The sequence below is a fragment of the Equus caballus genome, chromosome 2 (genome assembly GCF_041296265.1).
Source record: "Equus caballus isolate H_3958 breed thoroughbred chromosome 2, TB-T2T, whole genome shotgun sequence".
NCBI lineage: Eukaryota > Metazoa > Chordata > Mammalia > Perissodactyla > Equidae > Equus > Equus caballus.
The window spans coordinates 19855787-19883099 of NC_091685.1; the positions used below are offsets into that span (position 1 = coordinate 19855787).

The following is a 27313-nucleotide window of genomic DNA, read 5'->3' on the forward strand; positions in this document are numbered from 1 at the left end:
CCCAGCCATCAGAGTCTTAGAGAGGGGACAAAAAGGAAAGGTCGGTCACCAGAAGAGTCTGCAGGTTTCCTTTTAATCAAGGCTCTGCTAAAAGTGTTTTGTGGAGCTGGGAGCCCCCAAAGCATGAAATGGACATGTAACACCAACTGGATCCCCCAAAGCAGGCCAGACCACTCTGGCGAGCACTGCTGGTCTGCCCAAATCCGGGTATTCAGACTGGGTATTCACTGGCTACATTTCAAAGCTCAGCACTGCCTTCAGCCAGGATGAAGTGGGAGTGAACCCGGCTGCTAGCAGAGCTGCCACCCCAGGCTGAGAGCCAAGTACCAGCCACTGCCAGTGAAGACTGGCCCCTTTATTCAAGGGAGTTGTTCAGAGTCCAGCCACCAGCCCCGGGGAGGCAGAGAAGTCAGGGCGCCCGGCTCGGGGATGGTCAGGGCTCCGCAGCTCCATCGCCAGCATCCTTTGGAAAGCCACCTCTGGCGGAGACAGCTGGCTGAGGGGGCGCTCCAGGTTTGCCTGAGACGTTCTGGTTAGAACAGAAAGGAAAAAAGTGAGGCCGGGAGGAAAGGCCTTAGATTAGGCCCAGCAAGGATATGGCCACTTGGCATTTGGATAGCACCTAACTTTTTCAAAGCCTCTAGCCCAGATGAAAAGTGGGGGAGGGGTAAAGCCGTGGGGACACTCTTCCACCCTCCAGGGAAAGCTAGGGTTTAGCAAGTCCACCCGCTGGGTAGTCCCCACCTCCCAGGCCCAGCCCGGGGTGGGCACTGACCCCGCCACCAGCCGGCTCCGGGCGCCGGCGGCCCAGCTGCCGCAGCATCTCCTCGCAGGCGGCGATGGTGTCCAGGAGCTGCCGCTGCCGCTGCTCCACGGCGTCCAGCAGCTGCTGGGCGCGCTCATCCCGGGGCGGCTGCGGGGGTGGCCTCCCGCCGAGCCCCAGCCCCGCCTTCCCACGGTCCACGCCGGCAGCCTCCCTGGCCGGGAGAGAGCGAGACAGACGGTCAGGGCCGGCGCTTGCGCGGGGTCCGAGCCCCTTCCCCCCCGTCCCCGACGGGCCCCCTCTCACCCCCGTGACCAGTCTGAGCCCGGGCCCCATTCCATCTCCGCCTGCGCGGCCCGACCACCTCCCCCCTTTCGGCCGCCCCCCCTCCCCAGCGCTGCGCTAAGGCTCCGCAAAGCTGCGCCCCGCCCCGTCCCCACCGGTCTCCTTCAATCCTCCTGGGGGTCGCGGTCCCTTTAAGTTGCCCGGCGCGGAGGTGGGGCCGAGCCTCCCGGACCGGAAGCTGACTGTGCGCGTCACTTCCTCCCGGAAGCGGGCCTGGGTGGATGTCTCCGGCGTGTCCGTGCAGGGGGCTGAGGGCCGCGGTGGCTGCCAGCGTGGGGCTGAGCGAGGGGCCGCCGGGCTCCGCCCGGAGCGGCCGCCTCCTCCGCCCGCCGAACCCCGCTCCGGCGGCTCCGGGAGCCCGGCTGTTGCGGCTCCCGGGGAGCGGGACCGTGCGGGCCGCAAACCCGGAGCGCGCCGGCTGGAGCGAGGCGCTGCGGGCCGCCGTGGCCGAGCTGCGCGCCGGCGCCGTGGTGGCTGTCCCCACCGACACGCTGTACGGCCTGGCCTGCTCGGCGAGCTGCTCGGCGGCGCTCGGCGCGGTGTACCGCCTCAAGGGCCGCAGCGAGGCCAAGCCGCTGGCCGTATGCCTGGGCCGCGTGGCCGACGTCTACAGGTGAGGCCGCCCCGACCCGGCCCCGCTGGGGGCGGCACCGCGGGAGGGGCTTCCGGTGACAGGCTTGGGAGACTGAGGCGCAGAGCGCGGGAGGGGCTTGTCCAGGCTCACCCAGGAATCCGGAACTGGAAATGTGTATTGAGCGCTTAGCGTCCGCTGGCGCTGGACGAGATGCTGGGGCGCAGCAGTGAACGAGGCAGCCAGGGTCCTTGTTTTCTTGGCGCTTTTGTGATAATGGGGAGGCTCCCGCGGTATTAGGAAGAAAGAAAGAGGGAAACCAATAAAGTCGGGAGCTTAATTTAATAGGAGGTGCCTTGAAGAAAATAAAACACGGAGCACCAAAGCGATGCAGCTGTTGTAGGCTCGAAGACCAGGGGCAAGTGGGCTCCGAACCTGGGTGCTCCTCTGGAGCCCTGCCTTCTGCTCAAGCTCTTAGGTGATGAGGGAAGAAGGACGGGTCCCATTGTAGGCCCTAGGAACCCCTTTTTGGATCTACCTAAAGTCTGGAATAGGACCAGCAGTAGCCCTTCATTCTTGAATGGATTTGTACCCCTTTGTTTCCCAGGTACTGCCATGTGAGAGTACCCGAGGGGCTCCTGAAAGACCTGTTACCAGGACCGGTGACCCTGGTGATGGAACGCTCAGAGGAGCTCAACAAGGACCTGAACCCCTTCACTCCTGTGAGTCAGATTTTCTCGTGTCCCCAGGCTCCTGCCATTTGACTTTCAGTAGGATGCAGGCCAGACCAGTCTCCCACCCCTCCCAGCCTTTCTGATGGTCCCCGTTTCCCCTTGCCTCATAGCTCGTGGGCATCCGGATTCCTGACCATGCCTTCATGCAGGACTTGGCCCAGGTGTTTGGGGGACCACTTGCTCTCACCAGTGCCAATCTCAGCTCCCAGGCCAGTTCTCTGAATGTCGAGGTGAGAGTTACCCGGTCCTCCCCCCAGAAATGTCACCAGGCCAGACATTTTCCTTTGAACCAGTGGGGTTGACGGTTTGCTGGAATTGCCTAGCAGGAGAGTCGCCCTTTGGGTCTGATGATGGGAAGTCTGCGTCGTTGTCAGAGGGTGAGGGAGGCGGGGTGGAAGGAATCCACATTAAAGAATCTCAGAAAGGTTTTATTACAAAGTTTGAGAGGCGAGGGGGAGAATTGGTGTTTCCTTCTTATTAACTTTTTACCTATAAGAAACATTGTGATAAATACAATAATTTCTTCCCTTTTTGTGGGGGTAGCAGTTTTTGGAGAATACAGTTGGGCGATAAGTCTTTACAACAGTGCTGTACAGAAAGTTAAGGCTCCAAAAAGTTCATTCACTTGTGCCAGGGTCTCCTGACCCTGTTCTCTTACCTCTGCCACAAGCCAGGTCAAAGGATCATCCTATTCCTGTCTCAGCTGCATAGCTCAGACCAAATGAGGACACGAAGGAATTGAACTTACCACATGTTTTTCTTCGTACTGAATTTAAATGTAGAATATAGTCAAGTGACAGAGTTTTCCATGCCCGGACCTAGAGAGTGGGTTCAGGGGCCCTGGAAAGTGAGAGCTCAGCATCCCTTCTTATCCTCAGACTGCAGGCTTTTCTCGGTCCTGGTGGCTCCGCCCGAGGTGGTGGGGAAGGGGATGCTAGTGGGGAAGAGGGTTATTCTTACCTCTTAGCAAGCAGTTGACCTATCCAACACAGTAACTGGTATTTATGATCCCCCATCCCAAATTCCCAGGCCTAACTGCCACTGCATTGTCTTCACTGGGGCTGGGGGGAGTGGTCTACGCTCTAGCTCAGTTAACAGTTCAGTCCACAGCTCTGGAGGGAGTATCCTTTTCATAGCCCAAGGACTGAGTGCTGGTGGCATGCACTTGTGGAGTGCACCCTCTTTTCCTCTCCCTACCCTGATCCAGAGTTCCTCTGAGATCCAGGATCATAGTGCTAGAGCCAGAGGGACCCTTAGAGACCATCTAGTTCAGCCCCCTTATTCTACAGCCCTAGATAAACTAACTTGTATGCAGTCACACAGAGATTTGGTAGGAAGTCCAGAGTGGAGCCCACATCTTTGGACTCCCACCTGGCACTCCAGTCATTGTACTTACAGCTTCCCAACAGAAGCAGTGTGCGGAATTTCCTCTTGGCACAGCAGGATTTTTTTTAAGCTCTAAGATAGGTGTTACTTGGGGTGCTAACCTGGGGCAGCTCCAAACCTCATGAGATTCAGTGTCCTAGGAGCTAATGCGGTGTCCTTGGCACAGCTGACCTTAACAAATAAGGTTCCTTCCCCTGCTTAGAGGAAGATGCCTCCTGTTTTAGAACCGTGTGGCCTTTGTCTTGCTTACAAACCCTGAGTGCAGGATGACATCATTGCAATGCCAGGAGTAGCATCCATGCGCTTCCTCTCCCTCTTCTCAGGAGTTCCAAGACCTCTGGCCTCAACTGTCCCTGGTCGTTGATGGGGGACCGATTGGGGATGGCCAGAGCCCTGAGTGTCGCCTCGGCTCAACTGTGGTTGACTTGTCTGTGCCTGGAAAGTTTGGCATCATTCGTCCAGGCTGGTGAGTCTCTTTCCTGTGGCATGGGGATAGAATTTGAGGGAGGTTGGCAGATGCAAAAAAAGCCTTGACAGAATAAAGGCGATTGCTCCTATCTTGCCCTGAGGCGGGTGGGCAGGTTTGGAGAAGTGGTGGATGGAGTGGGACTGAGTTTGCTCATATTTGCTGGCTTTTTCAAGACTCAAAAGGATTCATGAAGGGTTTGATGAACAGAGCATAGTTAAGACCAAGTGTTTAGAGGTCTCTGGTCACCTGACTCTGGTGGGCTCAAGACTTTGAGGAGTCAAACTCTAACTGTGCTCCATTTCCTCCTCAGTGCCCTGGAAAGTACTACAGCCATCCTCCAACAGAAGTACGGGTTGCTCCCTTCACACGGATCCTGCTTGTGAAACGTGGGAGGAGGTGGGGCCCAAGGACTGGTGCTGGACACTGTGTGTCTGTCCGCTGGTGGCTGGCAAGGCCTCATTTGCAGAGGCCACTGGGGCTGCAAGGTCACTAGTCTGACCCTTCAAGGCAATGTGTCTTTCTCAACGCTGTAGACCAGGTCCCAGGAGCTGCCAGTGTAGCCTCACACCTGGTGGAGGAGGTTATATTTATTATTTGTAATTTCATGTATCAGCCAAAAGCTGACTAGAGACTTTAAGAACATTCCTAGGATGGCCTTGTTCTGATAAGTCGTTTCTTCTTTTTTTTTTTTAATTTTTGAAAAATAATTTCAATAACAGATTTGGAATGTAGTGGGAGCCTCCTCTCTGGTGGGTGGTGGTATTTAAGGTCCAAATCAGCTAGAGCACCAGCTGGTGCTGTTTAAGTCTCAAGTGACCAAAGGCGCGAGTTTGTGCTCCTGGAGCTGGAACCAGGTGAGAATGAAGATTGTAGAGCCACAGGCCGAACGCTGTTTCCTCTGAACCAGGGGCTGCTGGTGTGTGTGCTGTAATTGCCTGGCCGAGAGAGTCAACGTTTTGGTCTGATGGTGGGAAGTCAGCTCAGTTGGCAAGGGCTGGGGGTAGGGGGTCCAAATTAAAGAATATTGGCAAACAAATCTCTACTACCCGTTTCAGCCAGGGACTTTTTTGTTATTTATTCATAAAATAAATTATAGCAAATTGTACCTATGACACCTTTATTTAAATCCAGTGTCTACTCAGCAGCCTTTATCTTTATTCATATGTATACCAAGTGTTAAATAGAATTATTGTTGGGCATTTGAACTTTGGTTTTCTTTAATAGAAAATAATGCTGCTATTAAACATCTTTGCAAATGGTTTATTTTTCTTCTTTTGAGTTATTTCTTTAGGGTAGGATTACTGGGTCAAAGTGTATGAACATTTTTATGGCTTTTGATACAGATTAGCCTTCAAAAGAACCGACCCAGGTGCATCGCCATCAGCAGTGTGTGCGAATTGCTGCCCAGCCCCCGGCTTTGCCATACTTGGAGTGTTTTTCAAATTGTGTATATGTGAAATGAAGCCTGAGTGTTGCTCCCTTCTGTAATGCCTACAGGTCACCATCCAGCCCTTTTCACTGTCCCTGCCTGCCTTGGTTTCCCCAGCTATGTCACAAGCAAGGCCACTAGGCCTGCCCCATCCATCGGTGGCGTTTCGTACCAGTTACATAACTGGAGCTGGGAGGCCTTGTAACCAGTGGGGCCCACTTCTCCCCCACTTTGTTGCACCCCAGTTCTCAGAATTGGGATTCACCCTTGAGCCCATAAACTTTGCAATACACTGGTTTCCAGTGCACATATCTTCAAGTAGACCCTAAGAATCTTGCCAAGAAGGTGTCCCGGGGCCTGCTTTGAAGGCCCTGCAATTAGCATATTAGTTTATGTGTAAATAAGCAGTGGTTGTTTACTGTTCCCTCTAGAAATCTCGTTTAAACTACTGATTTCTTAAGCAAACTCACTCTTCGTTGTGCTAACACTGTAGCCCGCCCATTCCACGTGTCGGTTTGTCACAGAATCTTACTGAGGGGTGAGACTTGAACTGAGAGAGCAAAAGGAATGCTTACTTGCGAATACCACGTCATAATTCATACAAATGACAGTAGCACTGACAGTGGCTCTGGTGAGTGGGCCTCATTCGGCTCAGGCAGCGAAAGGGGGGTGTCCTAGTCCTCTCCCTGGAGCTAACCGTTCATCTGGGGGAACGCAGGCTCTGCAGCACAGAGGTATTTGCTTAGAAGAAAAAGAACAGCTCCCAGCACTGGGTAAAACTGCAAAAAGGAAGAACTTCCAGCTGTGCTCAGGCCCTAGCTACAAGGCCACCCCAAATGAGGAAAGCTGGATCCCATAAGCTTCAGGGAGACGAGCCAGTCCTGGTCAAGTGTTGCCCCAGCACCCAGCACGGAGGAGGTGCTCGGTTAGTATGTGTTGAATGCGTGTGTGAATGCTCAGGATATTTCCTGATAATTGGGTTCAGGAATCTACTAGGGAGAGAACTTCCCTTTTAGAAAGTCTCAGATATGGTGCCCTAACTTGGAGAAAACATGATGTGGGAAGGAGGCCTGGAGAGACAACGCAGGCTGACAGAAGGGAGCAGGGTGCATGCTAGCCCAGAAGAGCAGTGACTTGGCGCCTCCCCTACACAACACCAGCCTGCTGAGCTCAAAGCCGGAAGGGATTATTTTAAAGTGTTCTGACAGGATGTGGAGCCGCCCTGGGCTAGGTCCCGTCACCTGCCAGCCTCTACGGTTCCCTCTCAGGAACACCGCCTAGTTTCCCGTCACTCACAGAACACCCCAGCACCACTTGCCTGTGGACGGGCTCTGTTCTACATGGGCCCAGGCTTGATGGCCTACCCAGAAGCACCCAGCTGCTGACTTGGAGACAAGCAAGTGCCTACCACCTCAGCTGAGCCCCACGTGGTGACATCTTCCAGTGAGGCTGGGACATCAGCACCTCGTGCCCCTGTTTGTAGGCCCCTCACATCAGCCACTGCTCCTTCTCTTTGATGAAGTGCTCCGCCCAGCGGCGAGTCAGCTCCAGGTACAGGCTGGGCTGATGAGGCAGGTAGTCCAAATACAGACGAGTTGGTGTCTTCTTGGGAATGGCCTTCTCAATCTGGGTGCCCTCATGCCACTCATTGAAAGAGGTGATGGAGACAATCTCAGGCCTCACCATGAGGGCTGCCTGCAGGGCTGTCTCATAGTACTTGCCATTGACCCTGTTCCGCGTATTGTGGTTGTTCCAGGGCCGGATGCTGGTGTCAATGTAGCCAGGCCCCACGCTGGGAATGAACATGAGGTTGTTGGCGTCGCAAAAGTTCTTCACAGCTTTCCAGTTCTGATGGGAGGAGCCGAAGGAGAAACCATTGGAGGCAAAGTAGGTGTACATACCATCAAATCCGGCAGCCAGGATGTCATGGGTGTGGCCCTCCTCCACCAGCAGTGCAATGAAGACCCCATCATAGGGGGTGTTGCGGATTGAGTGGGGCCCGTTTGGTGTCAGGAGGTGGGCCCAGGCCTCAGGGGACGTCAGGTATGAGTCGTAGATATAAAAGAGTGGGAGGCTCTTGCCCATGCTGTTCTTGTAGCGGTAAAATGCACCATGGGAGCCATACCTGAGGAGCGGGAGGAAGAAGAGCCTGAGCTGGCAGCCTAAGATGGGAGAAACCAGCACAGTTATGGCGCCAGCCATGGATGAGCTCTTTCCTGATGCCCAAGCAGTTTTGGATCCAGCCAGTCTCCACAGTTGGATGCATTGTGCCTCTTAGCAAGAAGCTAGTTCCCTCCCTCCTCTCCCCAGGCTCGTCATTCCTTTATTCAAGCCTCACTTCCCTGCCCTCGGCCAAGCCACTGCCATCTTTCATCTGGAGGGCAGCAGCCGCCCCCTAACTGGCCTCCAGGCTCCCACTCCTGCCTCCCTGCAATCCATTCTCTTTTTAAAGTGTAAATCAGGTCTGATTGCTCCTTACCAAGACCTGTGGGCCCCAGCTACTGGATCCGGCCCTGCCCATCTCCATTCCTGCTATTGCCCTATCTGTTTCTCTACTCCAGCTACCCTGGCCTTTCTAGTCTGCTGTCAAGCTTGTCCCCTCATCTGGCCTTTGGATCTGATAGCCCTCTGCCTGGAATTTTCTGCCTGCCCAGCATTTTGCAGAGCGGACTCTTCATTCAGGTGTTAGCTCACAGGTCATCTCCTCGGAGAGGCTCACGTGACCACTCATTCTAATGTAGTTTCTCAGGCACACTCGAACACAACACTCTATTCTTTATTATTACTTTTTCATAGTATAGATCACCCTTTGACTTTTTGTGTGCAACTACTGTCTGCTCCACTGCACCGCCAACACACACTAGAATGTAAACTTTGCTAGTCCTACCCATTACTGTACAACTGGGACTCAGGACAGTGCCTGGATACCTGAAGGTATGCAATCAGTGTTGTTTTGAATGAATGAATGGTATGTGCAAGCACTGTACAAGCCACTTTCATATATATTAACTCATGTAACTCTCATAAGACTCGAAGGTTAAGAGGCTTGCCTCTGATCACAGATTGGGGGCTGCAGAACCAGAATTCAGACCCAGGTAGCTGACTCCACACCCAGTACTCTCTTACTATAAAGTAGCTGCTGAGGACACAGGCATTCAGCCCTGTGTCTCTTGACCTGCCCCTCTAAACCTTCTATTCTCATTTTGATCCCCACCAAAATCCAAGCCCCAGAGCAGCTTACGTGTCAATGATGTACTTGATGTTGTCATGCAGAGTGATGTCATCCCGGCCCTTGTAGGGTTGGATGTGGAAAGCCACCTGCCACAAACAGAGGAGATATTGGTCAGGTGAGGCTCTCTCCAGGAGCCACAACCTATAAGGCTCGTGCTCTAGCCTGGAGAAGAGGCTGAGTTCAGGAGACAGCCTGGCGGCGGGGGCACAATAGAGAGAAAAGCAGCCACAGCCCTCAGGACCAAAACAAGAGGCGCGAAGAGTTTGCCCACCTCCCACAGCAGGGCATCTGGGAATCATCCTGATGGGCTCTTGCAGGATGGCTAACAGGTTTCAGCTTACATGTCAGGTCCAAGGCATTGGCACTAGCTGCCTGAAACCATGGGGAGACATATACTGAAGCTGTGGCGAAGGGAAAATGTGCTCTGGTCTGTGACACTTGTCGGTGATGGGCATGGAAAAAGGAGCGGGGCTCCTCTCCTTCATTTTTCTTCCTTTGCCATGAGAGAGGGGAATGACTTATTTGATTGGTACGTTTGGGGAAAATAGCTGGACATGCTTACTCAGCTCCGTCATTCCTCCTGAAAGTGAGACTGCCTGCCGAGAACACATATTGTGTTCTACTCCTGGGGGCCCAACCCTGCCTCGCACCAGGGAGCTGAGGCTGGAGTTCAGTTTGTGGGCCCATTCTGCCCTTGCCTGCCCTCTATCCAGGGTCAGGGTCTCCAACCTAACCTCTAGCATCATATTTATTTAGTCCCCCATTTCTCCTATATTTCGTTTTTGCAATATTTTTTTCAGAATTCCAGAAAATAAGAGTAACATACACACTATTTATTAGAACCCCATCCCAACACCACGTGTGCCATACCTGGGCTAATGCCAAGAACTTTGGTAGAGGCACTATCCCGGTGAGCAGAGCAGTGGAAATCTCCAGAATGGGCCAGAGAGCACCTGACCTCTTCTTGGAGACTCACCTGGATGTTGTACTGATGGGCGGTGTCCAGAATGGCGGGCACCAGGTCATCTGAGGGTTCCCCGTTGTCATCAGCCATGCCAGGTGGGTACCAGGAAAGGACCAGGACGCCTGAGACACAAGACAGAGGCTATTTCAGAGACACAGTACCCCCACAACAGAGATTTGTTTCCTTACAAACCATCTCCAGCTGCGAATGGTTTCTGACCAAAACCTTGAGCGAGGCTCCTGCCAGGTCCACTCCCCGCGATCAGATCCCAGAGCCTGCGCCCCGGAGCTGTCCACCCCCGCGGTGCTGAAGCGCAGCGGCTGCGGGACCCATAGCGCACAGGCTGGGAAGGAGCCTGAGAACGCCGGGTAGGAGCCAGGCTCTGCTTCCATCAGCAAGTAGTAGAACAAAGGGAAATGGGGGGTGGGGGGGACAATGCCACGCCCACCTGGAAGCCACAGCCCTATTTCTGGAGGACAGGAGCACCTCTGAGGCCCCGCAGGGAGAAGAGCCCTAGCAGAGGTCATCTTACGCTTTCCGTGGGAAATAACACTTCTCCAGTCTGCCCTCTAGACTGTAAAACCCTGAGGGATGGCCTCTGTGTTATTTATCTGTGAATACTTCCTACCATTGTCTCTGGCATTCGATTTTTTCCCCCACTCACTAACCATTTCCAGATAGATCGAAATGTACTATAAAATTCAGCAGAATTCAGTGACAAAAATCCAAAACAAGTGAGCCCCCCACCCCCGCAGCCTGCATACAAAGGAGGCTCCCGGGGACCTCTTTCCAAGCAGAGGACTTGATTCAAGGCTTCCGGACCCCAGACTGCCCACGGAGCAGGGTTGGTCATGCAACTTGGGCAAACTTTCCGTTCTGCAGCCAGCAAAAGCAGAAAGAGCTGCCTCTCTACCCTGTGCCTGGTGTGAAAGCAGAGGTCATCCAAGGCGCTGCTCTGAACCCCAGCGTCCTGCGGGGCCAGGATACCCAGGCCTCACTTACCCAAACCTAGAAGCCCAACAGCCATGAAGACTCTGCCTCCCTCTCCTCGCAGTCCCTACCTGGGGCAGCTCTGGCACCAACGCCTTCCACTGGCCCTCCCAGCAGCTCCGCCCCATGAAAGGGCCTGGAATTGTGGGGAGTCAGAAGGCAGAAGTGAGAGAGTCTGAATACTAGAAAGTGGGGGCGGTGCCTCGTGGTGAGCGCAGAATGAGTGTAGAAGGGAAGGGGTAAGAAGCCAGGCTGAAGGGTGAGTGGGACCAAACCCCAGCGACAGGACCAGCGGGAGTTGGGGTGGGAACGAAGAAGGGCGAGGCTGGGAGACAGGGCTGCCCGGGGGGGTGGGAGGAACTCACCGATGGCGGCTTCCTTGAGCTGGGTCATGTGCTCCCGCAGCACGTCGGGGTCCCGGGAGCTGTAGGGCCCGAGCTCCGGGTAGAAGCTGGAGCCCAAGTCGTCGGGGGGGCTATGGCGGCCGCGGGGGTAGCTGGCTGAGATCTTGGGGTCCCAGTGCGGCACCATGACGTGGTCCCAGTGAATGTAGTGGCCCTCGCGCCGCGGGCTACCGTACCACGAGTAGTAGAAGGCGTGCAGGTCCGAGTAGACGCGCAGACTCTGCCCGGGGGCGGGCTCGGCCTCCGCGGGGGCCGGTCCCGGGGTGCTGCCCGGACCCGCGGTGCGGGGCGGTGGTGGCGGCGGCGGCGGCGCGGCGGGGGCGGCCGGGGCCCGGGCGGCGGGCGCGGGGGCCCCCTCCGGGCGTCGCTCAAAGGGCGCCAGCTCCAGGCCCGGGCCCAGCGCCGGGAGTCCGTCCGGAGCCTTGAGCGTGCGCAGGCCCATGAGGGTGCCGAAGGCGAAGAGCAGCACCAGGAACAGCGCGATGCAGGCGCGGCGCCGCCGCCGGGCCATGGCGGCCCCTGCGCTCCTCGCGTCCGGCCCGGCTACCTCCCGGCGAGCCGCGCCATGGCCGCCCGCCCGGCTCCCGCGCGCCGCGCAGCCCGCGCGCGTCCCAGGGAGACGGTGACGCCGAGCGCCGAGCGCGGCGTGGGCGGCTCCCCGCCTCTCCCCCGCAGTGCGGGCGGGCCCGGCACACAGAGAATGCAGGTGGCGCAGACCAAGTGGTCGCGAGCCGAGGGGGAGTGGTCCGGGAGGAGAGACGGGGAGCGGCCCAACTGCGAGTTCCTGGGCCGAAGGAGCAGGGGCCTAAGTGCAGCTGGATAGCCCGCGGAGGATCTGTGTCACCTTTCAGCCTGGGGTAGCGGGGTGGGGGCGTCCGGTGGGGGCAAGGAAATGCCCTCCTTCCGGAGCCCAGGAGAAGGTCCGGGCGGCGGCGCTGGGGGCGTGGGAGCCCACGCAGGGTGGGGAAGAAAGCGAGTGTCTCTGGTGGTTCTCGCCACCAATCTCCTTCTCCGCTGATCTCTCTTTACTGACTTCGCTGACCCCCTCCCTTCTGATCTCAGTGACCTCCCTTTGTCCCAGGACCTGCATCCCCGGAGCCCCCTCTCACACACCCCAGGCCCCCTCTGCAGCCCGGGGAAAAGGGCATCGGGAGAACCCCAGGAGTCAGACACTGGCTAAAGCGTGGAAGGACGAGGGAGAGCATGACTTGCACAAGGTCACACGGACCTGGCCTAAACCCAAGGATCAGGACTGCCTCACCAGAGCTTTTGTCACTGTCCAGACTGCCTGGTCGCAAGCCTGTTGCCGTCCTGAGCCGTCTGCCCTTGGACAACCTCCTACATTTGGTGAGGATGCAGTGAGATGGTTACCATAAAGCACTTTTTACAGGGCCTAACAAGATAAGCACTCAAAACCTGTCCGCCCTTCTTCCTGGACCCTGAGCTCCAGAGGGCAGGCCCCGGTCTTATTTATACTTTTTAGGACTTCAAGGGCTGCAAGAATAGGGTGTGGCACTCAGTTTCTAGGGCTGTTTGTTGAGTGAATATCAGACTCTGGTGTGATATTCTGTAGACAATGATATGTTTTTCACTCAACATTCATTGAGTTCCTACTCTGCGTTATTCATTATTTCATTCATTCAGAAAAATTTTTGTTGCCTGCCTCCTTCACTGGTGCGTGCCGGCAGCAACTTTGTTTCATCACCTGCTCTGTCTGCAGTGTGGAAAACAGCACTTTGTGTAGCAGCAGGCACACATTCTTATTTCTTAAGTGAATGAATTGTAGGAAACAGAGGAAGAGGAACAAGGTTGGGAGGTGAGGGTGGGTCTGGAGCCCAGGAAAGTGACGTTGAGAGAATTCATGATAGTGAGAGTGAATTAAGTAGAATTCTTTCAGCTCCAAGAGGTAGACACGTGATTCAAGCTGGCTTATGCAACATGGAAATGCATCATCTCACAACTCAGGTGGCCCAAGGGTAGGGCAGCAGACTCCCTGGTTCAACGATGTCATTAGGAACCTGGGATGCTCCCATCTCACTGCTCTGCTGTTCCTTCCATTGACTTTATACCACAGCTGGCTCCCCTCATATCACAAAATGGCTGCCATGGGCAGTGGAGGCTGCAGGTTTCCTTTTCCCGTCCAACAGGCAACAGTAAGACTGATTTCTCTTTCCCAGAAATCCTCAACCAGCATCCCCTTGGATCTCATTGGTCTGATCTGGTTTAGGTCTGTTCATTCCAAACAAAGTGTTGCCAAAGGGGATGGAACTACCATGACTGGATTAGATTACATTTTGGGAATGGATTAAATATTGGGGAGAAGACTATAATGTCTCCCATGAAATTAGATGACTCTGGGAATGAGTAAGAATAAAAGAAAAAGAATAAGAGTGGAACACCAGCACTTATGGGTTGGGTAGGAGAAGGAGAGCATGTGAAGGAAACTGAGAAAGAATCATTCAAGAGGAAGGAAGAGCATTGGGAGTGCATGGTGGTGATGGTTTTAGATAACTCGTGAGAAGGTTACCCCAGCTCTCAACCATTCCACTATTTCTGGGTTGCCCTGCAACAGAATGGTGGCCCCCATGGGCCATGCCTGGAGTCCTTGACACTACCACCCAGCCATAATATTTTGATGCATGGCTAGAACTTTGGCCCAAGATGAACCAATGATAATGCCCTGTTTCCCGTTGTACCAATCATGAACACTCACCCAAGGGTCATCAATTACAACCCTTCCCTGGGATTTTTCTCTCTGGTGCTGAGGACAGATTCAATCTTTCTACCTAAAGGAAATGTCCTTAGAGGAGAAGGAACAAGGGACAGAGAAGAACTTAGTGGTATTGGAGTCCCTGGTTTCAGTTCTCCTCGACACCCGGTTTCAGTGTGAACCACTGAAAGACTCTTCTAGTAAGTTACCCTTTCATTCTAGGCAGATGAGCTCGTGGAACCGACTATTGGTTGCCTGTGGATATCAAGCAGAGATTGAAAAAGGGACTTGGGAGCAGGTAGGTCATTTGGAGGTAATCGTAGGAAGCATGAGTGAAGAAGTGAAGGCAACAAGACAAGAAAGAAGGGAAGGAAGGCTAAGCTAATGGTGGTTGCTGCTATAGATAATGGGGCCTTGGTTCCACTAGGACTTGTACCAAGTGTACAAATGCCTCCCAGAATTGACAGTTGTGAGGCTAAAGAAATTATCTGCTGGCCCCCCTCTTCCCCTGGTTGAGTGTTTTCTCTAGAGCTGTTAACTTCCTCACACTTCTGGTCTCCTTGGTGCTAAGTAGGCTCCCATGATATCAGAGATGGTCCTGAGGAGGGCATGAAGACAGAAAGACACACTGTACGTTTGAAATGAGATGCTGCCAGTGAGAGGTAAGGCTGGGCTTGCACAGAACTGTCCACCCTAACTGTGCTGTCATAACAAATTACTACAAACTTAGCAGCTTAAAACAGCACAAAAAATGTATTATCTCACAGTTTCTGTCCGGGCACAGTGTGGCTTAGCTGGTTCTATGCTTAGGGTCTCATGAGACTGAAATCAGAGTGGTGGCAGGACTGTGTTCCTTTGTGGAGGCTTTAGAAGGGACTCCGTGTGCCAGGTCAGAATTGGCGGAATTCAGTTCTATGCAATTGCAGGACCCAGGTCCCCATCTCCTCACTGGCTGTCCGTTGCGGGGATTTCTTACCTTCTAAAGGCTGCCTGCATTTCTTGGCTTGTGCCCTTCTTCCACCTGCAAAGCCAGCAACACAGGTCTAGTCCTTCGCACACTTTGAGTCTCTCCGACCTCCTCGTCTGCCTCCTCTCTCCTACCCGCCTCTCCGACGTTTGAGAGCTCATGCGGTATACTAGGCTCAGCTGGATACTCGAGGTTAATTTCCCTCTTTTAAGGTCAGCCAATTAGCATCCTTTCTGGATTGCAGTCGCCTTCCAGGTGAGCAATGAATGAAAACCAAGATCCACATAGGACTCAGAATTATGAAATTTTAGGGTATTGAAAACAGAGAAGAGCCAAAAAGCTATTGGAGAAAAAAAAAAAAGACATATAACAAGGATTTGGAATTAGAATGGCATTGGAAACCAGAAGAGAGAGAAGAATTGCCTCCCACATTCTGAGGGAAAATAATCTTGAGCCTAGAATTCTATAACCAGTTTAAAAAGTGTGAGGAGAGAATAAAAACTTATTAGTGTTTAGGTATTATTATTCATTTTTATTAGGTCTGATTATTATATATTATTGTGTTATGCCTTATTATTTAGGTACACAAGGTCTTGACTTTTTTCTCCTGTGCCCTCTTTCTCAGGAAGCCACCAAAAGATATAATGAGGGGGTAAATAAAAAAGGTGAGGGGAAACTTGGGATCCAGTAAAAAGGAAACCTAACACCGAAGAAAAGCTAAGGGGAGCCCCAGGACCACAGCTGTGCACCCTAAGAGCAGTCTGCCCTGATAGGAGTAGGAAGACACCCAGGATGGGCGTCTCCAGGAACCACTGAAGTTGATAAATATCTGACACGTAGCCCTGCCCAGTTCTCCTCTTCCCTTGCCCCTATATGGCTGGATCATTATTGTAAGTTAAATCACTAGTGATTACGGTATACCCTATAATATTTTTCACTTTTGATCGAAGTAGTGAATTATGATTAAATTTCCTTTCATGTGCAGTGTTTCTTTCTCCTGGAGTTAATAATTCCTTTTTTCCCATTTGATTTATTTTCTTTATCTTTGCTAGTTGCTTTTCCTAAAATCTGCAACACAACTGTAAAACTCCTTTCAATATCGCTTTCTACAGAGCCCCGTATTAGGATGTCTATCAATCATTGAATAGGACACAGTGGCCAGGTGATGATAAGGGGTATACAGGAAAGCAAACCAGGAGTAGAGGAAGGGGCATGCTAGGGTGGGGTGGGGGGTTGCAATTTTTAGTAGGTTGGTCAGGGATGACCTCACTTTGAGGGTGACCTGAAGAGAGAGAGGAAGGACACCATGCGGGCATTTGGAAGAAGAGAGTTCCAGGCAGAGGGAAGAGCAAGTTCAAAGTCCTGGAGACAGGAACACTCCTGATATATTCTTCATGCATCTACTAGAACTTCCCCTTCCATGGTTTACTGTGACTTCCACTACCCACTTCCCCATCCAAGGGCACCCCAATCTCTCAGGCACCCATATCCAACTTTAGTCAGTATTGGTGCACTTTTTTATTCCCAGTATCCGAATGGTGACAAGTCGTGTTGATACCACTTGCAAAACGTGTTAATTGTTTCTCTTTTTCTATATTTGCACTGTCACCATATCAATCCTGTAATGATAGAAATTATAGAACATTAGGACTGTAAGGATCCTTAGAGGTCATCTAGTATAACTCTGTCTTACTGAGGCCCCAAATAAGTTACTTCTCTGAGAACTCTCAGCCAGCTTTCTGGAGTACCAGGCAAAGCTTGATTACTGTACTCTTGAGTCTGCCCCTTGCCCGAATCCAGTCCATTTTGTCTGCTGCTCACAAATGAGTACTCCTCGCACACTGCCTCATTCCTCCCCTGCCCATCCTACAGTGAGACTCTGTGGTCCACCTCGGCAGGGCTTCCCTCAGCTGCCAAGCTGACATGACTTCTTACATCTAAAGAGAACCTGAGATTCAAGTTACATCAGTCTCCTTTCACTGTTCCTCAAACACAGCATGTTCATTTCTGCCTGTAAGTCTGCACTTCAACTCATCTCCTTTCTGTAACGGCCTCTCTTTTTCCTTCCTGTTCAAATTCCACCCATCATTCAAGACCTCTTCCAAACAGGGTTTCTCTGTCTGATGGAATGGAGCAGAAGCCATGTTTTAGGATACTTGATTGTCCACACTCACATCCCCATCCTCGTTTCAATCTTGGGTCATGAGTGGTTTCATTCCCCGTTTGACAGATGAAGAAACAAAGGCTTAGAGAGGTAGAAAGACTGGGCTAGGATTTGAGCCTACATCTGCCTGTGCTCTTAATCATGGTGCCATACTGTCTCCTGAACCTGGCGCACAGTAGGTACTAGTAACTGTTAGCTGAGTTGTGTGTGAACTCTTTCATACATGTTAGTGGCCTCATCATCCCAACTGGCCACGCCCTGAGGTTTGTGGAGCAGAGCAGGAGCACGAAAGAACCCCACTTGCAAAGAGCCCACCAGTCTCAGCACCATCTTCAGCAAGTGTGAGGAAATACTAGGAAATACAATGAAAAGTGTTGAAAGTGGCTGGCTCTGGGGGATGAAATGCAGGGATGCGGGATGGAGAGAGGCAGGGGATTTCTATTTTTATTACAAGCCTTGTACCATTCGACTTTTAACATTACATACAATATGACTTTGATTAAAAATTAAAGTGAATTTAAACAAATTAAATGGATAAGTGAATGTAAATGACCCTTTTAGAATCTTGGATATGGAGGGAAGAAGGAAATATAGGGTGATAGACATCTTATACGTTTGCAGTAAGGATTAAACAAAACAAAGCATTTAATACACTTGGCGAAGAATCAGCAGCAAGAATTATTATAAATGAAGTAGGACATAGGACCAAGGTTCGTAATGGGTCCATTAGACCTGAGAGATGTCATTACAAGGACAGGCTATGATAATCAGAGATCACTCTGCTCTCCACCAAGACAGGACAATGCTATGTCCTCCCCAGCCCTTCTGCTCCATCTTTTTACCCATTCCTCCAGATTTTTATTTCAACCCAATTCACTCAATAGAGTAATTATCCCCACCAAACCCTCCACACACACATACATACTCTCATCATGCTTTCACTTCAGTCCAACCCTTAACATGGAGAAAAAGGAGCAGTGAAATCTACAATCAGACTTTGTAGTTCAGAGAAGATGGTAATTGACTTCCCTGGGACATTTTAGTTACTAGGAAAAGGAATTTGGAAGGGGATATAGAATCATGTTATTAAAGTCCCATTCCTTCATTAATTTATTCATTCAATACATATTTATTGAGCACATGCTATGTGCCAGACATAGTTCTAGGTACTGAAGATACAAAAATTAACAAGATAGATAAGCTTCATGGAGTTGACATATAATACCACAATGACCAGAGCAGCTACTGGGGCAGGCTGAGGCCTCTGGCAAGGATAGATACCTCTATTTTCTGCAGCCCCGTTTGATGCAGTGGAATTAAATAAAAGACATGAATTGGGGTGCTTGCTCATTCACACCCTCCTGCTTAAGTGGCTACCTTTACACCATGTGGCCCCTGTTCCCCTGACCACAGCTTTTTGGACCAATAACAGACCTCTGACCCAAGCAAGGCAATTAGATTCTTCTCCCAAGAATTTGCCAAAATTAGCTCTGGGGAGGTAAGCTGAAAGGTCGCGCAGCGTCAAGACCACATCAGAAGCCTGAGTAGACACCATGACAAGCCAACGTCATGGGCAGGCCAGAGTTTAATGGGCACATGCTGTGAGAAGGCTGAGACAATCAGTCTGTCTACAAGGAGGAAGATGCAGCAACTATGCTATAAGAAGAAGAAACCAGAGATCATTTGACCCCAGGAGGAAAGAGGAAAAGAGAGCAAGCAAAAGACTTTTTAAAAAATTAGTGAGCAGCTGCCTCAGATACTGACAGCTTTCAGACCCAGCTCTGTTTCTCGCCAGGTGGTCCAGTTCATTCTCAGAAGATGTTTCCATCCACCCGGTAACTCCTCTCCCTTCACTTGAGTAGGTTTAAATATTTACGTCTGTGGCAGACAGACCCTAGCGTGGTCCCCATAATTCCTGTTCCCTGGTGTTCCTGCCCTTCTGAAATCCCCTCCCCCTGAGCGTGCGGGGACCTGTGACTTGCTTCTAGCCAACAGAGTATGGCAAAGATGAGACCATCTGTGGATGTAATTAAGGTCCCAAATCAGCCGAGTCTGAGTTAATTAAAAGGGAGATTGTTCTGACTTAATTATGAAAAAGTCCTTAAAAGAGGGACTAGGTGCGCGCTGAGATGAGAGACTCTCTTGTGGGCTTGATGGAATGAGCGACCATGTTAGGAAGTTCAAGCGGCAAGGAACGTTGGGCAGCCTTTAAGAGCCGCAGGCAGCTTCTAACTGCCAAGGGCAGCCTCCAGCCAACAGCCAGCAAAAAGCCATCCTCCTCAACCCTGCAGCCACAAGGAAAAGAATTCTTCCAACCTGAATGAGCTGAGAATCAGGTTCTTCCCTGGTTGAGCCTTTGATGAGAATTCAGCCTGGCTGACCCTTGATTGCAGTCTGTGAGACCCTGAGCAAAGGACCTATCTAAACTGTGCGCAGACCTGACCCATGGAAGCTGTGAGATAATAAATGTGTATTCTTTTAAGCTGCTAAGTTTGTGGTAATTTGTTAGCTCAGCAATACAAAACAAATACACTGTCCTTCCAAACAACTCTGACTAAACAAATAGTCTTGAGATTTTTAGTTGGGAAGCCTAGGTTCTAGTCTCAGCTTTGCAAAAGTTTTCCTGGACCTGAGCAAGTCCCTTTCCTTCTCTGGGCCTCAGTTTTCTCATCTGTACAATGGGCAGTTGGACAGTTGGACTACTGGAGCTCTGAGGTCCCTTTCAGTTGTGATGTTCTGGATGTTGTCCCTGACCACTGTCCTATTGTGGGGTGATGTATGTTGACTCCATTTCTCTTCTCAGAAGGCTCCAAACCAACATAAATGCTCCCAGATGACAATGTAAATCCTAACTCATTATTTGGTCTTCCAGTCTTGCCACAGTCCTTCGTCTGTGGAACCTTGCAGGCCCCTCCTTCCTGATCTTGTTGATATAGATACAAATATTTGGAGTAAGAGGTGAAGAAGGGGCTGTCTGAATAGTTGTCTGTGGTCTATAGTCTAAATCGCATTGTGTGAAAGGATACAGCTGTTTCTCTTAACCTTGGTTCACTGTAGAACCTCTTCTAGGAGTTTTGAATAAGCTAAGGGAAGATGCTTTGTGGGAGAAAAGGGAAAGAAGAAGGGAGTGAAGGAAAGAAAAAGAGAGAAGTGGATAGATGCTATTTTAAAGACAGCACAACTGAGAGATTATTGGGAAGGTGGAAAACAGGATTTTTTAAACACAATTTTCTAATGGCATCATGCGTCAAGAAAGAACATTTTCTTTTAAGGATTTGGGAAATTCCTGCAATAGACAGAATGCCCACCAAATATTCCATGTGCTCCCCTACATTTTCCATTCTCCTTGCAATTAGAACGGGGCCAGGTGACTGGAGCTAACCAGCGATCTGTGAGCAGAAGTGACTTGTGTTACTTCTGAGTTGAGGTAGTTAAGAGTTTGTGGGTCTCATCCATCTACCTCTTCCCCTGTCACATGTTCCTGAAGGTACAGGGTCAAGATCTCAAAGCTTCTGTCAGCCTCTATCCCTGAAGACTGTGAATGGAGCCGAGTCCCTACCAATTCACATTGAACGTGTAGTGAAAGCTAGAAATAAATTTGTTGCATGAAGTCACTAAAACTTGGGGTTTGTTTATTGCAGCCGCTAGCAGTTAATTACACTGACTAATGTTCTTATGCTGTGTTCATATCCCTGGATGCACTCTGTCTTCCATGCTCATTCCTTTGCCCAAATTCCCCTTTCCTGGATTCCCAGGACTCTTAGTCCATTGCTCTTTATGCTGCAGACTTGGAGGTGTGGTATGTATGATGTGTACTTTGAGGCTATGTTATCAGGTACATACAAATTTAGAACTGTTATATCTTTTTAGATACTTTGAGGCTATGTTATTAGATGCAGACATATTTAGAATTGTTATATCTTTCTGGTTTACTGACATTTTATGCATTATACAGTATCTAGCAGTTTCTTAAAGTCCAGTTTGTGTAATGTTAGTTTAGGTTCATTGCGTTCTTTTTAGTCACTGTTTGTATAGTATGTTTTTACAATCTTTTACTGTAACAGATCTGTATCCTTATATTTAAGATTTTTTTCAAGCAGTAAAGAGTTACTTTTTAAAGCCCATCTGACAGTCTTTGTTTTTCAATAGGGGTATTTAGCCCACTTATATTTAAAATAGCTATTTGTATATGTGACTTTCAAGATATCATAGTATTTGTTTTCTGTTTCTCCCACATGTTCTATGTTCCTTTTTTTCTCTTCTTTTAAACATTTTATGGGTTGTTTTTATTATTCCACATTTTACTACATTAGCTTGTTAGTAACATAAATTTTTTTTACTGTTTTTTCCATGATTACCATGGTGATTACAGCATGCATCCTTGACTTGTTAAAGTTTAATATAAATTAATTCTTTTACCACTTCCTGGACAATGCAAGGATCTTAAGACATTTTAACTCTATTTAGCTGCTCCCACACTGTGTGCCTTTTTGTGCTGTGGTTTCTGTATATGTTTAAAACTCCGCAAGACATTATTGCTTTACACAGTCATTGTTCATTTATTTTTACCCATATATTTACCCTTTTCATTATTCTTTATTTCTTCCTGCATATTCATGCTTCCTTTTGGGTTTATTTTCATTCTGTTTGAAAAATTCTCTTTAATATTTCTTTTAGTGTGGATCTGTGGACAAAGAATTTTCTCAGATTTTGATTGTCTGAAAACGCATTCATTTTTCTTTCATGTTTGAAGGCTATTTCCACTAGGTATAGAATTTTAGAATAACTGTTATTTTCTTTCAGCGCTTTAAAGATGCCATTCCATCGTCTTCTGGATTTTATCTTTTATGTTAGTGAGTCAGTTGTTAGTCTTAATGGTTTCTTTGGAGGCAATATATCTTTTCTCTCTCTTCTTCTCTCTCTCTCTCTCTCTCTCTCTCATTGTTTTTAATATTTTTTCTTTGCCTTTGGCTTTCAGTGGTTTTACCATGAAGTGCTTATGTGTGATTTTCTTTGCATTCATCCTGCTTGGGATTAATGGTGCTTCTTGAGTATATGTCTTGATGCCTGTCATCAGTTGTAGAAATTTTTCAGCTACTCTCTCTTCAAATATTATTTGTTTCTCATTCTCTCTCTTCTCTTTCTAGGACTCTAATGTCATGTACTTAGGCTTTTTCACCATGTCCTGTATATCTTACTCTCTTATCTATATTTTCCATTCTTTTCCCTCACTAATTACTTCGGTATGGATATTTTGTACCGACCTATCTTCCAGCTCATTACCGCTAGAATTAGCTGTACCTAATCTGATGTTAGGTCCATCTATTGTGTTAAATTCAGTTATTGTATATTTCAGTCCTAGGATTTCAATTGCATTCCTTTTTAGAATATCCAAGGTTGCTGATTAGCTAGCACTCTACCACAATCCCAATGCAAGATCTTGCTGTTCTGCACATATCTACCTCATTCAGTTACATGAGCCAAAAATTTCTCATTTTTGTTTGAGTTTTAGTTGGGTTTCCAGTTACATGCAACTAAAAAATCTTGATTGAAAATGTTGAGATATCTCCCTTCATCATGTCAAGATGGCTGCAGCGGCTCCAGGTGTCAAATGCAGGCATGACATTCCGAGAAGAAGTGGAACGTTGACTGTCATGCGTGTCTTTTTACTAGGAAGGGAAACCTTTTCTGGAATCCCCGGTTTGGAAGGCCAGGGTTGTATCACCTGCTCATGCCTAAGCTAATCCTGACACATGGAATTGGATGAAAGTGATTAGCCATGACAATCTTTATTCATGCCTGAACTTGGGGAAAGGGTCATCTTCTCTGCGCAAAGGACTGCAGTAGATGAATATCCAAACAAAATTGGGGCTCTCTCAGCAATTAAGAATATGAGAGGGGAGAGGAATTGGGTGGATAATCAATGATGTTTACCTCACTAACAGCTACATTCATTTCCTGTAAAGCTGTGTGTTTGTGCATGCATAGAAAATATCAGGAAGGGTACATATCAATCTGTTAGCATGGTTTAATTTTGAAGTGGGATTATGTGGAATGAACAGATATTTTACTTTTTACTTACAACATTTTTATTAGTTTATATTACTTGGGCCATTTAAATTTGAAAGGACTGTTTCAATCTTAAAATAGCCTGCTCAGAAATGGAAATAGGATTTAAAAAAAAAAAAAACAGTCAGAGAAGCATATGTTGATGAATCCTATTCCAAGCCCTGGACCCTATAGAGTCACTCAGGTGCCAGTGGCAGGTTTATCCCTACTGGGGATTTGGAGGCACAAGGCTATCAGAGCCTGATGCCATCAAATATTTAAACCATCCAACTCCCTCCCCTCACACTCGCAAAGCAGCTCTCACATCATAAATTGGCTTCTTGTGCACATTTTCCTACGGGGGAAGAATTTGCTGGACATGGTGATGTGAGCATTCTGGGCTCCTTGGCAGTTCTATTTCTCATCGTATATTAATACATTGGTTCTTTGGCTGACTTAGTATGATCTACTTCCCAACCTCCCAAGAGATAGGCTCTCTCTTAGCACCATTAAAGTCAAGCTTATGAACTTGGACTATAATGAATTCACCAAGGTAAATGTCACCTCTGAGGCCACTTGGCAGCTGGCCAGCCAGCCTGCCCTGATGCCACTCCTGTCTCTTCAAGCATATTTCCTTCAGGCTTCTGTGCTTTCTAGCCACATTCATCTCAACCACCTGTCTCTTTCTTTATCCCTCATTCTGTCTTTTCCTCTATGACTGTCTCTCTAATTCTCTCTCTCTCCCTTCCTACCTCACCACCTAACCTTCTTTTATCCTTTCCTTTTTTCTCTTTCTGTTTTTTTCACTTTAATTAACCATGGAGTTGAATAACAAAATATACCAGAATGATGTACTAATCACTGTGCTGGGCCATACACACAAATTGTATTCTACCTCACAATAACTCTGAAAGCATTTTGTTCCTATTTTACAGAGGAGAAGTAGAAGCTCATAAAGGCTATGTAGTTGTGTTTGATAATTTAAAGGTTTTCACTGCTTAATTTTCAGAGTCAATAGATTAATTTGCTTTATATTTCCTTTATTTTAGAAAAATACAATTTAAAAATTTGTTTATAACCTTTATCTTACTTTTAACTGTGAGTCTATCGTCCTAGAAAAGAATTCACTTTGGGTATGTTCATTTCTTTCTTAGTCTTGGGAGTGGGAGGTGGAATGGAAGAGGAAAGAGACAAGTTGGAGATGTCCCTTTGAGAAATGGGGCTCCCCACTGCTCCTTGCTCCCTCCCTGTCCTCTTTCCTGAGAGTAGAGCTTGGCCCTGATTTCTTTAGAGCAATCTTAGTCTTCTCCATGGAGGAGATGACCTTCTCTGTCCAGCCAGGATGAATGTACTTTCTGCATCTGTGCAAAAGGAAGAGATCAAATTTTCAGCCTCTAGATTTGTAACCTTCAGTAACTTGGAGATGAAGATTGCAGTAAAGTTGAATCTGCCTCTCAGAAGACCACTTCTCACTATTTGGATGTTAAATTAAGATGCTCAGCTCCAACATGTGTTATCCCCATCATGCTGGAGAGAGTGAGGTAGAAGTGGAGAGAAGGATCCCTTCCATCCTACCTCATACGGAGTTTGGGAAGAGAAGAAGACAAAACAGGAGTTTCTGGATGGGTTCTGGGACTCTCCACTCTTGTTCCGGGTAGTAAGGCGGCTTGTCTCCTGAGACTCGAATCACTGGATCTTGGTTATAGGCTGGAGGAGTAGGCAGCGAGCCCTGGGCTGAGCATCAGAGTGCAGCAGTAGGGAAGTCCCAGGTCTAGTCAAAAACGGAGGGTCCAGACTCTGGTGGGTTCAGCACAACGGACAGAAACAAGGCTGAGGCCAGCCCAAGGGTTCATAGTTCAGCACCACGGCCAGAAACCACCCCTTCATTCCATCCCCCACCCCCACCCCCCTCATCGCCGCCACCCACCCCCGCGCTCGCCCTTCCAGGGAGGGATCTAACGTGGCCCTTGGTTGACTGGCCCTCAGGACTTAAAGTTCGCAATAAACCACGACTTCGTTTCCTTCCAAGGCCCTCCTGAATTTCTTCACTGAGGTATCTATTCCTCAGCCTCCTGGTAGCGTGGAATCCGCCTTGGAGCAACTCTTATTAAGATCCAGTTCATTTGCATATATCCGCATACACTGGGGCTTCTCCATTCTGATTTTATTGTAAATGAATTGTTCAGAGGAAGAAAGAGAAGGATTACTTCACTCATTTTCCTCTTCTTTCCCTCGTTCCTAGGATTTCAGTCTGGCAATTTCCCAGAGGTGCCTGCAAGTGTGTGTGGTGGGAGAGAGTAGGAACCAGACTCCCGACAGCCAGAGGTTTATTGGGGCATCCTATGTAGCTTTCCCCAGATAATTTCACCCATCTGTTTGCCTCCTGAACGATCTTTGCGAGTCTGCATTTTATTTTAGTATAAAGAGTCAGAACCTCTGGGCTGAAGTCCCTGGAGCTCAGGTAAGAAGCCACAGCTGACGCCTTAGAGACTGCAAAGGGGATGGGACCCGGTTTTGAAGACAGGGGTGAGGCATGGTGGAGTGAGGACTCATTTTGAAATGAAAGGAGTCCTGGGTCTCTAAGCAGCTTCTAAAAATACCATCTCCCAGCACTGGGGGGAGGGGGAGGGGAGAAAGCGAGCGTGAGGAGAATGAAGATAGGAAGGAGGCGGGGGGCGGGGGGGTGTAAGAGCCCTTCTTCAGGTAGATCTGGTTTCAGAGGCCCCGCCTGCATCCAAAGACCGGCCAGATGCCACACCTCCTTCTGCTGCCTCAGCAGGCTCCAGTCTCCTGCGGTGTCAGAGCCCCAGCCCCTCCTGAAGACCTTTCTTTCTACAGGCAAAGGAGCCCGATTCCTCCCAGCCGCTCCTCCTATCGCTGCTGTCCAGCAAGTATGTCTGTGAGGGAGCAAGGGTGCATGTACACATCTCACACACACACATACACACAGAAGTGACACATGACAGCAGCTTGTAGATGGCCGGTGCTGTACGATGCCAGGAATTTCCATTATACTCGCTGCTCAAGGAAGTACGAACTGTGGCAGAGACAGGGCAATTCACCCAGGTGTCCTCAGCACAGAGCATGGCACCCAGTAAGTGTTTGTTGGCAGGGTGAGGAATACATACATACAAAACGAACAGACACTCAGGCCACACAGGTCACATAAATACAGGACTCACATTCATTCTTACGGCTTCTGCAGTTACTATAGCCTCCAAAGGGAGAGGGTTAGGTCCCCCAAGAAAAGAGCTCTGAAAAGCCACAGGGTGGGTGGAGCTTTCTCCGCTCAAGTTCAGCCCAGATGGTGGCGCTCCATAGCCGTCTCCCTCGTCCTGGAGGGCCCCAGCCCTTCCCGCCACCAATGCCTTAAACCTTCAGCTAGCACATAAACGACCTTCACGAGATAGAGGTCGTGTTCCACGTTTTCTTAAGGCTTCTTCAGCACTGGTTGAACTCTGCGAGGATCGCTCTGCCTCTTTCGCAGATGCTTAGGCGTCCTGGCCGCTGAGCTCCTCACCAGTTCTCTGGGGTGGGCGGAGAAGGATTATCAAAGGGTAAAACTCAAGGTCTGAGCAGACTGGGGAATAGGGTGGTTGTGGAGAGTGCGTCTGTGTCCTGGCAGCAGGAGCAAGAATCTGGGGACCCAATCCTTCCTACAAAATCTACCACCGCCCCATCGCGGCGTCCACATGGTTTCCCAGCCTCGGAAGCGCTGCTGGTAGAGTGGGACTCTGTCTCCCACTTTGCCTTCCTTTCTTGAGTAGCTCCTGGATCCGGGTTTGGCCCCTTCCTCCTGCAGCTGTGTGTGTGTGTGTGTGTGTGTGCGTGTGTGTGTGATAAGGGCGGGGAGAGAGAAGGGGGCGGGATCGAGCCAGGAGACACAGACACAGGAAGAAGCCAAGGGCTGGGAGATAGAGGCGCTTCCCAGAACTTGGGGTCAGGACATCAGGCTTTAAAACCCTCTGCAAGTCCTGGGATCAAGGGAGCTTCCAGACTAGCTCAGAGGCTTTCAAGCGTCGCTGCCTCGGCGAGGTTCGCCCCTCCTTAAGCCACGCCCACACTGTCTGCATCTCAGGAATGAGAGGCTAAGGTTTAGCGCTGTGGGCCACTGACGCCAGCTCCTTATCCTCCCCA

At 49.6% G+C, this 27313-nt stretch overlaps 3 protein-coding genes across 3 annotated transcripts; 1 reads left to right on the plus strand and 2 right to left on the minus strand.

The window, feature by feature from the left end:
* Positions 1-52: 52 nt before the first annotated feature.
* Positions 53-1191, minus strand: C2H1orf122 (chromosome 2 C1orf122 homolog). Its single transcript, XM_023633213.2, has 3 exons — positions 1070-1191; positions 776-977; positions 53-529 (listed from the first exon to the last, which is right to left on the minus strand). The coding sequence occupies exons 1-3, from the start codon at positions 1102-1104 to the stop codon at positions 434-436; spliced, it is 333 nt and encodes a 110-aa protein (XP_023488981.1). The 5' UTR covers positions 1105-1191; the 3' UTR covers positions 53-433.
* Positions 1192-1329: 138 nt separating this feature from the next.
* YRDC (yrdC N6-threonylcarbamoyltransferase domain containing) lies at positions 1330-5529 on the plus strand. Its single transcript, XM_005615198.4, has 5 exons — positions 1330-1721; positions 2287-2401; positions 2524-2643; positions 4123-4265; positions 4579-5529. Exons 1-5 carry the CDS (start codon positions 1330-1332, stop codon positions 4649-4651), a joined length of 843 nt encoding a protein of 280 aa, XP_005615255.2. The 3' UTR covers positions 4652-5529.
* Positions 4941-11951, minus strand: MANEAL (mannosidase endo-alpha like). Its single transcript, XM_023633196.2, has 4 exons — positions 11249-11951; positions 9906-10015; positions 8939-9015; positions 4941-7822 (listed from the first exon to the last, which is right to left on the minus strand). Exons 1-4 carry the CDS (start codon positions 11796-11798, stop codon positions 7186-7188), a joined length of 1374 nt encoding a protein of 457 aa, XP_023488964.2. The 5' UTR covers positions 11799-11951; the 3' UTR covers positions 4941-7185.
* Between the last annotated feature and the right edge of the window lie 15362 nt (positions 11952-27313).

Excerpts from the sequence above, each read along its gene's own strand:
- C2H1orf122 (XM_023633213.2), bottom strand. The coding sequence starts at position 1,104 with ATGGAATGGGGCCCGGGCTCAGACTGGTCACGGGG. Across the intron at positions 978-1,069 it reads GGCTCAGACTGGTCACGGGG|GGAGGCTGCCGGCGTGGACC; the intron begins GTGAGAGGGGGC and ends TCTCCCGGCCAG. Across the intron at positions 530-775 it reads CGGAGCCGGCTGGTGGCGGG|AACGTCTCAGGCAAACCTGG; the intron begins GTCAGTGCCCAC and ends TGTTCTAACCAG.
- YRDC (XM_005615198.4), top strand. The coding sequence starts at position 1,330 with ATGTCTCCGGCGTGTCCGTGCAGGGGGCTGAGGGCCGCGGTGGCTGCC. Across the intron at positions 1,722-2,286 it reads CGCGTGGCCGACGTCTACAG|GTACTGCCATGTGAGAGTAC; the intron begins GTGAGGCCGCCC and ends TTTGTTTCCCAG. Across the intron at positions 4,266-4,578 it reads GGCATCATTCGTCCAGGCTG|TGCCCTGGAAAGTACTACAG; the intron begins GTGAGTCTCTTT and ends TTTCCTCCTCAG.
- MANEAL (XM_023633196.2), bottom strand. The coding sequence starts at position 11,798 with ATGGCCCGGCGGCGGCGCCGCGCCTGCATCGCGCTGTTCCTGGTGCTG. Across the intron at positions 10,016-11,248 it reads GCTCAAGGAAGCCGCCATCG|GCGTCCTGGTCCTTTCCTGG; the intron begins GTGAGTTCCTCC and ends CTTGTGTCTCAG. Across the intron at positions 9,016-9,905 it reads CCCATCAGTACAACATCCAG|GTGGCTTTCCACATCCAACC; the intron begins GTGAGTCTCCAA and ends TGTTTGTGGCAG.